Source organism: Sitophilus oryzae, unplaced genomic scaffold, assembly GCF_002938485.1.
Source record: "Sitophilus oryzae breed Bouriz unplaced genomic scaffold, Soryzae_2.0 scaffold_467_pilon_pilon, whole genome shotgun sequence".
In the NCBI taxonomy this organism is placed as follows: Eukaryota; Metazoa; Arthropoda; class Insecta; order Coleoptera; family Curculionidae; genus Sitophilus; species Sitophilus oryzae.
The window spans coordinates 238334-251972 of NW_022147048.1; the positions used below are offsets into that span (position 1 = coordinate 238334).

General features: G+C 34.5%; 1 protein-coding gene across 5 annotated transcripts in view; it reads left to right on the forward strand.

The window, feature by feature from the left end:
* LOC115886073 (open rectifier potassium channel protein 1) overlaps window positions 1-13318 on the forward strand; it is a 38581-nt gene extending 25263 nt beyond the window's left edge. For all 5 annotated transcript variants that reach the window (XM_030905108.1, XM_030905107.1, XM_030905110.1 and 2 more), the window contains 3 exons: window positions 974-1095; window positions 4089-4323; window positions 10318-13318. In XM_030905108.1, coding sequence (XP_030760968.1) covers window positions 974-1095; window positions 4089-4323; window positions 10318-11861 — 1901 coding nt within the window. In that variant the 3' untranslated portion in view covers window positions 11862-13318. The remainder of the gene's footprint in view (window positions 1-973; window positions 1096-4088; window positions 4324-10317) is intronic.
* Window positions 13319-13639: the final 321 nt, after the last annotated feature.

The following is a 13639-nucleotide window of genomic DNA, read 5'->3' on the forward strand; positions in this document are numbered from 1 at the left end:
CTTCTTCAAGTTCATTTTAAGGCCAATTTTCTGGGACTGGTCATTTAGCTCCTTTAGCATGGTGTTCAGTTCTTGAATGTCGGTGGTCAGCAAGACAATATCGTCTGCGAACCTAAGATGGCTAAGGTGTACCCCATCGATGTTTAGACCGCTATTTTCCCAGTATAATTTCTTGAAGACATTTTCCAGTGCCAGTGTAAATAACTTGGGAGAGATGGTATCTGCTTGTCTCACGCCCTTGCCGAGTAGTATTTTTTCTGTTTTGAGGTCATCATCTAATTTAACTTGGAACGTTGCACTATCATAGATATTTTTAATAATGGAATAATATCTGGAATCAATTCTCGCGTCCTTCATTGCAGCTAGAAATCACCAGGTTTCGATGCTGTCAAAGGCTTTTTGGTAGTCTACAAAGGCCAAATGTAGCGGTATATTGTATTCTGTTGTTTTTTCAATGACTGTTTTAATTGTTTGTAGATGATCGATGGTACTAAAACCTTTTCGAAAGCCTGCCTGTTCTATTGGCTGATAGGAATCTAGTTTCGTAGAAAGTCAGTTGTTGATAATCCTAGTGAAGAGCTTGTATAGGTGCGAGAGAAGGCTTATTATTTTATAATTCTCTATATTAACCACTATAAATACGAATCGTTGGTGAGGATCATAATTTTGTCTCTTCTTAAAGAAATTTAAGCGTTAACATTATTAGGCATTTGCATAACTGTCTATTTTGGGTGGTAAATATTCCACAAAATTTGCAAGCTATTCAGGAAGCAGAAAATATACAGATTACAGAAATAAATTGAAAATGATATTTATATTAAAGCAGCATCATAAGTCGCTTTTTCAAACATATCCTTCAAATTATTCAATTCAATAGCTGTTAGTAAGAAGTTTGGCTTCAAATATGCGCACATAGTGCACACACTGTGTTTTTCTTATAATTAATTAAAAAAGTATGTTTTTTTATTTTCAGGGTATGGTAATTTAGCTCCTACAACAATGTTTACACGAATTTTTATGATTTTTTATGGACTGATTGGCATTCCAATGAACGGTATCGTTATATTTACACTTGGTGAATTTTTTGGCAAATCGGTAAGTGATAAAAAGCATCACAATCATCAGCTACACTTAAAAGTCTTTTAACGTTGTTAATCGAATATTCATCAATGAAATTTATATATGTACTTATGTAATTATCTCCCACGTCTAGTATTGTATCTAATAATTGAAGTATCACATTTTTGAGAGTCTGGTATATGAATTTATTATAATTTTTTCTTAAAAATAGCGAAAAATAACTTTATCTTGCCATTTAACACGTTCGAGACGATAAATTATCGCTGTATTATTGGCAAATATCAACAAATTTATTAGCAAGTAATAGAGTTTAATATTTGTTCTTCCAATTTTCGAAATACACATTCTTAATAAGTAGATCAAGGGACATTTTTGTAAATGTATGTAAAAACGATGTAAATTTTCAACCATAAAAACGTTTTTTCTAACCGTTTTTTAGGCCATTATTACACTATAAAATTTATATGTCAAAGATCTTTTAAAAAAGATATTTGCTGAAAAATTTGACAGAGTAATTAATATACAATATTTTATAAAATATGGTATATTATCTACATCTATACTAAATATAAAATCCTTAAGTGACTGACATACTGATTAATCACGATCCTGCTCAAACCACTCAACGTAAGAAGCTCAGTTTTGGCGTACAGGTTGATTCTAGGGTGTAGAGGTTCGATAAGAAGGGATTTTTTGAAATTCCAGTTCCAAGAGGGTGAAACCACCCCTCAAATATTACAATATTTTTTATTTAAAAAACGTCAAGTTTCCGAAAAAACGCTTAAACACGTATATTTTATTTTGTTTTTTTACATATTTTGAGATTTTTTATAAATTTATACAGGGTGTTTCATAAAATATTATATTATTGAGCAATCACGATTCTGCTTAAACTGCTTGACGTTTAAAGCTGATTTTTGGCAAACGGATTGACTGTGGGGTGTAGAGGTTTGATAAGGAGGGGTTTCTCGAAACTCAAATTCCAAGAGGGTGAAAACGCCCCTCAAATATTACAACATTTGTTATTTAAAAAACGGTTAGTCTTTCGGGAAAACGCTAGGATAAGCATAATTTATTTGGTTTTTTACATATTTTGAAATTTTTTAAAAAGTCATACAGGGTGTTCCAAAAAGTTGGGTAATTTCTTAACCACGATTCTGCTTAAACTGCTTGACGTAAAAAGCTTATTTTTAGCAAACGGATTTTACGAAAGTCAAATTCCAACGAGATGAAACTACCCCTCAAATATTACCAAGTTATATAATAATATCGCCATATTGTTTTTTCTCATGCTGACATAAATGTGAGAAAATTTTATCCAGTTTGTATGTTAATGGAAATTCTCGCTTTGCTTATCATCACCATTACAAATGATTAATTTGACGCGAACGAAGTCGCTGGTACACGCTAGTACTGTATATTTAGTGATGTAAAATTGCCGGTAATATTACGGTAACATTAGTAATTTATGAAAAAAAAACAGCTTTTTAAATAACATATTTTTTTTTATTTGAAAACTGTAAAAACATTACAAAAAAAAGGACTAGAACGTTTTTTAAGCTAGTCAGAATCAGGGTGGCCTATGTTATAGTACGTAATAAGCTTTGTTCGGGTTCTTGTTATTACCGATTCTGAACCATCCTAGAACTCGGCAGCGCATGCGCAAATGAAATAATGTCTTCATATTTCCTTCTGCGCATACGCATCACAGTTCTAGGACGGTTCAGAATCGGTAATAAGAGAAACCGGAAGTAAGCTATAGAGTGGATAGTGGTAAATCGTCCTAAATATTTTCATATGGTTCTTCTTTCTCTATTGTTAATTGAGTAATTTCTCAGCAACTTTCTCAGCTCTGGCTCACTATTCTGGAAGATTCTTCTCCATTCAGTAAATTGTAATTATGGGCAATATAAGTAAGTTTTACGGAAAACGAATTTAGATATCGTCAAATCATTAATCATATTAAATTTTTGGATTGTTTGGACGCTTCTGAAATTTATTGTAAACCAACCAAACGGGCAAAATAAGAATACCCAATTAAATATTTCAGTCATAGAATATTACTCTAATATCTAATACCGTATGCATATAATAAACAGCATCCAGATGGCTTGGGAATGAACATTGATGATATTGATGACATTTTAGATAAAAAAATGTCAATGATTTCTGTTTAAAGCCATCGCTGATGCCGTTTTTTTTTCGATCCTATTGTATTTATGTACCCTATCTAATTATTAGTAGTACCTATTATATTATTTTTGCCTACCAGCTATCGGAGTTTAATATCCTTAACAAACACACTAGCCATAAACACACATAACGCTATAAATATTCAGCCATTCTGTCTGAACTGAATTTCACAGCTTTTTCAAATTTTTTTGGTAATTGGCGTGGCTTCTGCCATGTCTGTTTGATTAAAATGATAGATGGCATCTAATCTATCATTTTGTGTAACTATACATATTCGTCCTGGCACATTGTTACCGAATTATGGAATTTCAATGTAGGACTCAATAAACTGCAAATGCTGAATCACTGTACCTTGTAACTTTTTATAATGATATGATATTAATTTCTAATAATTCTGGAATGCCTATACATATAGTACGTAATTTTCAGTTCCTTTTTTCAGTATATTCAAAAGTTGTTCCTTGGGACGCCACTGAAGTTAATTGTTTTAATTTAATTATGCTTAAATTATGTTTAAATAGAAATAATATTGACAAATTTAAAAAAAATCGTCTACAAGATATTTAAGACAATTACAAAAGAAACTATTTTTTGAAGGGCAGAAGTGCAGATTGTCAAGGGTCCCACCCTGCAAAGTTGGATACGACGTTTGGCATAATTGGCTCGCTATTGTCCGGTTTTTTTATATTCAATCAGCTCCTGAAATTTGGCCGTGGACTTATCGAACACCCTGTATCTCAAAAGTTTAACCAAATTAGTATATTATAGCATTATTTAAATGGTTTATATTAATATTAGATTTCCGTTTGTTACAGTTTACAAAATTGCATGCCCGCTGGAAGAACTCGAAGCTAGAGGCCAAACTGGATTACGATGTTGCCAAATTAGGCCTGATTGGACAAGTTATCTTGTACTTGATACCCGGATTCACCTTCTTTATATTCCTACCTTCTACTATTATGTCGGTGTTTGAGGGATGGGAATATGACATCTCTGTATATTATTCCTTCGTAACACTTACGACAATTGGATTTGGAGATTTCGTGGCAGGTTAGTAATTCATTCATAATATTTTACAACGGCTCTATGTTCAGAAGTTGATATCTTCCATGTTTATTAAAGCAACAATATCATAATATCATATATCTACATCTTCTGGACTTAAAACCATCTTTACTAGAGTAGCTGCCAACAATCATTAATAACATACATTTTCAATGACAAGTACATTACAAAAACAATAAACACTATTTCATATATGTATTGATGAAGAACTTATCAACAAAAAACTTTACAAACTGTAAATTATTTGCTGTAAATTGTATTTGCTGTAAATTGCCAAAATTGCTATAAATCGTTACGAAACCGTTGCGTTATTCAAAAACGAATATCTCCAATAACCGATCGGTCTAAATAAACCATTTTTTTATGAAAATATTTTAGACTGAAGATTGAAAATATTGACAGGTGGAGCAGGTGTCTATGCAAAAATCCAAATTTTCAAAAATATCCTATCACCAATTCTAGAAAAACGTCTAACGTGCCATGGCCGTGAATCACAGTACATTAAGTAGCTACAGATGCCTGACGCATTATTGCCGAACCCTGTACCATTCCACAGGATGTTTAAGCTTTCGTCAAAATTGCAACTTTTTGTTTTCCATCGTATAATAGACAGATGAGCAATCATTTTTAACTTAAAAAGGGACTAAAAGACCAAATTATTTAGCTGTAAATTGCTTAAAAAATTATCAAAATCGGCCCACTAGAACAAAATGTATTGAACTTTGTTTTACAATAAGAGCACTGATGATGCTCAAGTCAACAACGTCAAAATACGTTAACCTTCAGCATTTAAAATGCGGGTAAACATTTAACACCTTATATTTCCTTTGGTTATAAAAAAATAACAAGTTATCGTCAGAGAAATCAAATATATTGGTTATAAACTTAAATGAAAATGGTAAAGAAAACGTAGTTTTTGTTGTTGTTATTTCTTGAAAGCAACTATTGTTTTTAAGAAATAAATTATAACAAGCTAATTTTTCAGAGATGCTTTTCGTATTAACACGTACATTTGTTTAGTTTATTTAAACTAAACAAATGTACTCACGCACTCAAACTAAACTATTTAAAAACAACTACTGTTTTCCATCACAAAATAGTCTATGTTACAGTAAAAGTCGGAAATCCAGTAAATCTTGACAATCACTAGGACATGTTAAAAATTACGCGTTGAACCAGAAAATGTCAAATTTTACTAGTAATTTTTAGCAGTCTCTAGTGAGAAATTTGTTGTCAGTAAAGTCATTTTATTGTTCAAGAGGGAGAGTGTTGGTGAAAGTAGGAACAAATAAAACTATTAAGAACATTGAATCATCTCCATTTTTAAGCCGAATCACTCATCGTATTGGCCTGATCCACTGCGACCTATTCAGATCTATTGTTGACCCCTTCTGATCCTTAGGTTACATTTCAACAAAGTCTAGCAACTGAGCGACTGAACCTTCCATGTAGCTTCCTAGCAATGGCCTATCATTTCCTGTTACCGCGAATCGCACATTTGCCTGCGGTGCGAGAGATGGGGTGATACAGGGTTCGATCATTAGACAGTACGCTCCCTTTATTCTTCTCTCGCATTCTTGTGACTGCCTTTGCAACGCCGCAGAAGGGTTCTGGGCAAATGAATGGTTGTAGTTGCTTGCCCGATAGCTTGGCCCTTTCATCTGTCTTTTGTTACCCTTGTGGCCCTCGTAACAGTCAAATTTCCTCGCTACGACCTCTGTGTGCTAGCTCATAAATTATCGCAAATAACTATTATTTTTGCATCATGTTTACTATAATTTTATTGTTAAATATTATTTTATTTAAATTTTACGATTATGCAACCCGATATACACCGCGATATGCAAGCTTCACAATATTGTCACTGGCCCAGCATTAAAATTTTTGTCGACCTCTCTTTATCTTTGGTCATCACTTGTCACTTGTCACTGTCAGATAAAATCAGATGTTTTTGGATTTATTTATCCTTTGTTTTGATTATTGAAATTTTATAATTATCAGATAAAATTTCGTAGTTAAATTGGTTATTTTTGATGTGGATCGCAGTGTCCAATTTGTTCATTTAATTGTGGAATTTCTGAGTTAAGTTCGTTCATTGACCGGATATGAAATATGGCTGTTGGAAAATATTCTAGAACATCGTTTTTTATTTATGCCTTTTTGTGACTTGGACTAGTCAAGATATATAGTTCTCTATCTCTATTCTGGAGGGAGATTTCCGGTTGAAATCTGATTTTGTGAAGGAAATCGTATCCTTGCATCACTTCTTGTGTACCCACTGTCCGAATGTCGTCGTGAAGAACTCTCTGCCGTTTCGTGAAGCATTCCCTGTTGGTGAATAGCAGGTCTTCGTAAAGAAGGATTAAGGCTTCCGAAACAAATTTGGTCAGAGACGTGGTTGGATTTTGATGATTTTTATGGACCGTCGACCAATTACCGCAATGGGATTAAAATAGCCAAATTTTCCTACCGATATTCCGATTCCACGTGCCCAAGAAGTCCCCGAATAGTTCCAAGGTATGCTATAATTCTTCTGCCTATTCTAAGTCAATGCTCAACTGATTTTTGTTCATATTGTTGTCTGGTTTTCGACTTTTCCACGCCCACGTGGTGTAGAAAGATTAGTTGAGTGTTATCTTTCTTAAATCTTATTTGGTTGTTCGTAATTGTAGAGCAAGAAGACCGATCCAGACCGTAGCACAGAACAGTCCAGAATTTCATCCGTTCCTGTTATCCGTGTAGAGGTACCCGTTGGACATCATGAGGTAAAGTTCAGATTTGATTAGTCCTTCTTTATTACCTTTATTAACTCCTACACGTTGTGCTAGTCCTTGTTCTATAATTGAGGCTCTTTTCTAAGACAATCAATGTTATTTAGGGTTTTTATGTTCACCTTTTGAAGTCCTACACTTGCCTGTACATTTGCTGAAGGGCTCCAGTGACAGTACCCCGAGCTGCTGTACACCGCCGTAGCAACCCTGTAGCTATTCGCCGTAGCTCAGCCGGAGGAAGTTTTCAAGTATATCACATCGAGTAGAGTAAGACTGTTTAGATTTAGTTTGCTATTAGTATTCCGCCCTTAGAGCATACTTAGTTTAAGTTAAGGGGGATGACGTCTTGGATTTAATATAGCTTAGATCATTTTCGTATTTTTAGTAATTCTTATCGATTTAAATTTCTTAACACATTTCATTCATTTCTTTATAAACTTTTAATATTTTAATAAATTACTTAATCATTTTTAGTAGTATTATTTACAGTATAGTCTCATAGTTAAGTTAGAGTCACTTAAGTTCAAGTAATTATAGTATAATTGAAGTTCATGGTAGTTGCACTCAACAGTTCGAGGTTAGTGTTGAGGTCTACTTAATAGTAACATCTTTTATGCCGAGTTCATAGAGTATAATCTCGTGGCGCCCTTTTATTAATATCTTTGAACCCCGACCACCCGGCTGTTAAAATTAAAAAGCTAGTGGCCTCTATGCAACTCATTACCGATTAAGTAAACTTGTGTTTTATTGAACTTGAAATTAGAAAGGGCGTGGCATCGTGCCCTGCATGGTACCCAGGTCAACTTAACAAATGCTACGTTCACCCAAAGTAATTAGTGCACGCACACAGTCCCATACTAGTCAATAATTGACCTCCGTGGAACCTGTCTGTATCAGTGCCTCTAGCGCTGCTTGGCTGTCTGTGAACATGGCCACTAAACGATGTGTTCTGTGCTGCTTTGCTATTTCTCGTACACAATAGTGGATTGCCCTTATTTCTGCTCGAAAATTGTGATATCCTTAGATTACCTTGGCTTACATGGAAATACACCTTCCGACGTTCTTGAGCCGTTTGTATACCAGGTTGCCTCAGCTTGAATCTTTTTTTATTCTCCTGTCTTCCCTTCCTGGTTTACCTTGTAGCTGTTGTCTTTGTACTTAACCTCAAAAAGTATCAAACGTCTAGCCTCTCCCGAGTAACTGACACTCAATCGACACGAAGTTGCATTAATGAATTCTAGTTGCTTTGGTTTCAATCTTTCTTTTCCTGATTTACTTGTTTTTATTTATATTTAATATGAAACTTGAAACAATTTGAATGTTGTCTTGATTTTAAAATTGAATGCCTCATGTCAGCTGTTGATGCTGTATTGATGGGCTTATCCCAATATAGATTATAAATAATATAAATCGAAATAAAAATTAAACTTCTACACCCTGTATCACCGAAACGAAGCATTTTAGGACATAAGTTTATACGAACTTTTTTACTTATTTTAACATGCTGCCGAAGTTTCCAGAATACAGTTCAGATCACCCTGTATAATTACTTACACGGTATTACTTTTAAAAAGGTATACAATTTGCAATGTTTGATATTGTTTGAAAATAGTATATTGTTTCGTTAGGAGTAAAAAAGTTAAACTTATCGCGGGGATGACATTACAGGCGAGGCACAAAAAGTAATTTTTACTCCGAATATAACATGCTATTTTTTTCAAATGTCACAAATATTTTTTTAAAGAATTTTTAACGTTCCAAATATAAAAAGATTTAAAAGTAATACCACAGATTAGGTATCCTATAAGTATACAGATAAAAATCTTGTCCCTAATTCGTGGTACGAAAATTGTTTTTTATAACGATGTGCAAACGAGTCAAATTTCCTGTGCGCAAAAATAAACTCGCGTAAAATAACAATAAACAGCATAATAGAGAGATATCGCTAAACCGAATAGCGGGCATGGACGTTAATAAGGCCAGGTGTTATTTCCTTTACGTGAGGTGGTATTAACTCTCTTCATTTATAGTTATCGGATCGGAAAGAATTCTGATCGCGTCGCGTCCGCTGTTTAAACTTAACCTAACTTTGAATTTAAAACTTTGAAATTGTTTTGTTTACTAGGTATTTTAAAACTAAAGAGCTAAAGTGCTCATTTCCAGTGCTTTATTGGTCAACGTCTGCCAATGGGTTTAGGACAACAAGCAACAAATTCTCTTAGAAGGGCAAAGTCGTCATCTGCTGTAAACCTAAGACTCTTTATAGGTTCTTTAGTATTGGAAGAGGTGGAATACATATTTTGGGCCATATTTATTTAATTAAAACTAATCCCAGCTGCTTAAATATCAAATTACCTAATAAAACTAAAGCAATAATTCAAAACAATTCAAACATAACCTAAAATAAAAGATCTCGCCGACCGGCTCCGGTTGTCAAATACCCGCACATGCCCATTTAAGCAATTTTTAACCGTTATCAGAGGTTATTTAGAAAGAGCGCTTAGTGTAATTGATCCGCAAATTACGTCAGGCGGTAACGTTATTAGCGGGTGTTGCGTTGACTCGCGCATATCGTAACCATGATAAGGTACGCGCAAATACTGGATGACGCTATTCGGTTTTCCGATGACTCTCTAATAACTGTGCCGGTCAGGCGCTGTGCACAATTTTAGAGGCCATAAGTGGGCGTGCTATGTGCGCAAACTAGTCACCCAACTAGTACCCGATTCCGAAAATTGGAACCACGAAAAACAATAAAGAAAAAACAAAGATTATAATCTGTATAATCTGTGGTAATACCTTGTACGTAATTATATATCGAGAAACTATGGTTAGGCTCGTTGAATTTGACACTTTTTTTATGTCAGTTTAATAATATTTTTTTACTTTTATACTTAGGCGTAATTAGTGTTTTATTTTTATGCCTAATCGTTAAAATGACTATTTTATATTGTCAATCACGTCGCAAAAATTAATACTTTTATGACGTTTGAAAAAAAATAGCATGTTTTAGTCTGAGTAAAAACGACTTTTTTGTGCCTCGCCTGTAATATCAAACGTACAGCCTCGCCATAAAATGTGTCATTTTTACTCTTAATAAAACAATATACTATTTGAGAATTTAAAATTAGTTGTCCCAAAAAATGCCAATATTTATCTACAATAATTGATCTGATTATGATTGATGACCACGTATATTTTCTTGCAGGTGCACAAGACACTTTTGGATTCGGCAACTTGTATTTCGTCTATCAACTTTTTTTGCTGGTATGGATCATAGGAGGAATGGGCTACGTCGCCATGATCTTAAGTTATATAACCAACGCGATGCGTAGTAAGCGAGTTATTAAAATAGAACGCCTTCTAGCCGACAACATCAAAAACACGCCTAAAAGAATCAGAACTGAACTTAGAAGCCTTCTGCACGAACTACTTTTCTTGAGAGTCAAACCAGTTTACAAAGGAGAATTCGAATACGTTCCCAGTATACTGGAGAGAAGCCAAAGCTGCCCGGAGTTCTCAATTTATAAAGAAGCATCTCCCGCAACTCTACGTAAACGAGCAATGTCCGAATGCTACAAGTCCACTCCATTAGCCAAGGTCCAATCTGACACAGAACTACAGAAAATAGACAAGGAAATGACCTTTAGACCTACATCTGAACTACTGGAACAGACCGGTTTATTGTTCAAAGTCGTTAATGCTCTAAGTTGTGAATCTTTAAACAGACAAGGCTTAGAGGGGGGTATTCATTGTTTCTCGGACAGTGAGGTATTGGCAAGTGAATACTACGAACCGGGAATCACTCAGGTAAAACCTAAGAAGCGCAGAGCTATCAGCGATGTCAGACCTCCAAGTCGATTAGTGAACGAAGCTATCAACGGAAATACGTGGTATGGAGGTGAAGCTGCGGCAGCTGCAAAAACGCTTAAAGAGTTTAAAAAGAGACAAAGAGCCAGGTCAGTGTTTCAGGTTAAGAAACCCGAGAAAGAAAACGTGTTTCAAAGGATTCGAAACAGATTGTTATCAAGGGACGAATCAAGTCATCAAGACATTGAAAAGCAGAAGATTCCTGATGAGTTTGAGAAAGCTTGCCTTGATGTTCCAATGAGTACATATGGCAGAAGGGGTTCCATGCTGTCTAGTGTTATAGGCAATGTGCAAAACGCTCAAAGGGATCACATATTGGAGCAAACTTCTATAGCTGACTTTATCAGGGCTTTATCGGCTATAACCACAACAGATACATTGGAGAAGGAAGAATCCACCAGCCAAGTTCCGAAAATGAGAAGACACGGTATCATAGCAACTCCAAGTCGAAGGTCGTCGTTGATACCCAACACAACTCCGCCAGAAGTTCGTACGCAACGTCGGTTCTCTTTAAGGCCAGCTGACGAAAATATCCTTAATCATCCAGTGAAAAGAAAGGATAAAATGAGAAAAATCTCGGTGGCGTTTCAAGACGATAGAAGAAATTCCTTAATACTGGAAGCGACTCCTTCTATTCCACCCACTTTAACAGAACATGAACTGTTCGCACCTGCGGAAACTCGGTGCAAAAAAAGTTCTGCAACTGCGGCACCAACAGTGGAGGAAGCCGCAGGCCCACCCCCATATTCGCTATATCCGCTTGAAAGAAAGAGGTTTACTGTAAGGCCAGTGAATTTAAGTACTTCAGTGATTACAAGTCCTATTCAAAAACAGTTGCATAAACGAGACAGGACAGATAGTTTTAGTAAAGATAGTAAATAGAATTTTATTTTAGCATAAAAACTGAATATTATAAGCTTTTAGATTTTTTTAAGTAGTAACTTGTCGCTGTGATCTAATTATTATCTCTATACATATGTACAGTTTTAGTAAAGTTGACATTTGTTTTTAAGTATAAGATAGCCTGTATCAGGTTGATATACAACTGCATCAGCTATACTTTGTAAATATTGGAACATATTTTCGTAGTCTCGAATCAATGTTTGTATGACTAAGCCAGTAATAAATCAGGAAAACTAATGAGTAGAGAGAGATGGCCGATTCTGCATCCTCCTCCCGCGCAGGATGTGCCGTCATCAGTGATGTCATCAGCTAGGAACAGTTAAAATAGGTTAATAAACAAGAATAAACAGGTTTGAACCGCTTTGCACCGCTTTAAATCAGAAATAAACGGGTTTGAACAAAAAATTAACAGATCTGTTGTTTTAAGCTAAAAGCGGTTCAAACATGTTTATTCTTGTTTATTAACCTATTTTAACTGTTCCTAGCTGATGACATCACTGATGACGTCACTTCCTGCGCCGGGAGGAGGATGCAGAATCGGCCATCTCCCTCTACTCTAATGAAAACTGCCAGTTTATAACACATAAAAAATGATATTATATTTAATAAATATATTTTTTTCAAACGTCACAAAAGTATTAATTTTTGCTACATGATTGGCATTATAAAGGGGTCATTTAACTACTAGGCATAAAAGTAACGCAGTAACGCACTTTTACGCCTCAGCACAATATAATAGTACAAAAATTATTACCTATTAGACTAACATTAAAGTCAAGTCTTTATGACTTAATTCTATATTTTTTATTTAGATCACGATGATCTGCGAGTTAGCAAAATGACTTAAATCAAAGTACCGTCAAGTCAAGACAGCCAAAATTCAATTTAAGTATTTGTAGAAGACTTATTAAAGTCCGATATCAGGATAAAATTAAAATAATTTCCAAAACGCCATGTATAAATCCAAAGAAAGATAAGATCTTACAAAGAATTTTACAAGCACCGCCATTAATTACGAAGTGGAGAGGAAAAATTAATATCGACTTGTTTGATATGTATGACCTCTGTGTACGTCTATGAATACTTTAATTTAGTTCTGTGCTTTAAATGTTGTGGCTTCGGCCCTGTATCAAAATATTGTAAAGAACGAGAATGTTGCAATAAGTGTGCCAAAAATTATCCATCTATAGAGTATCAACAACCCAAATATATATGTGTTAATTGTATAAAATTTATATAGCACGGCATATAAATCAATCGGCAGGCTAACTCGCTTTGGCGGGAACGCTACGCGCATATCCTCGCGCACGCCGCCATTTGCGTTTCCATCAGCAGAAAGTAACCAGTGTCGTAGTTTTTTCAGCGACAACACATAGTTACGGCAGATTCGAGTCAGTAGCGTGCGGCTTAATTTATTTTGTTTTTTTCTTGAGTGATATATTTTGTTTTTGTTGTTTTATTTTTGTTTATTATGTGATATATTTGGTTTTTCTAGTTTTATTTTCGTTTCTTATGTAATATGATTTGTTTTAGTAGTTTTATTTTTGTTGTTCAATAAAAGTTTCTTTCTGTTTCCTAGAGATCCTATGAGGTATGTATATATGTGATTAATTATTTTAACATATTTTAGTTGTGAAAAAAACAGTAGTATACATATTAGGACATTCAGCTAAATAGGAAGACCTAATTAAAAATCTTAACAAACTTTAATATTAGTAAAATTTAATGTTGTATCTAGACATTAAAAATTAAATTTA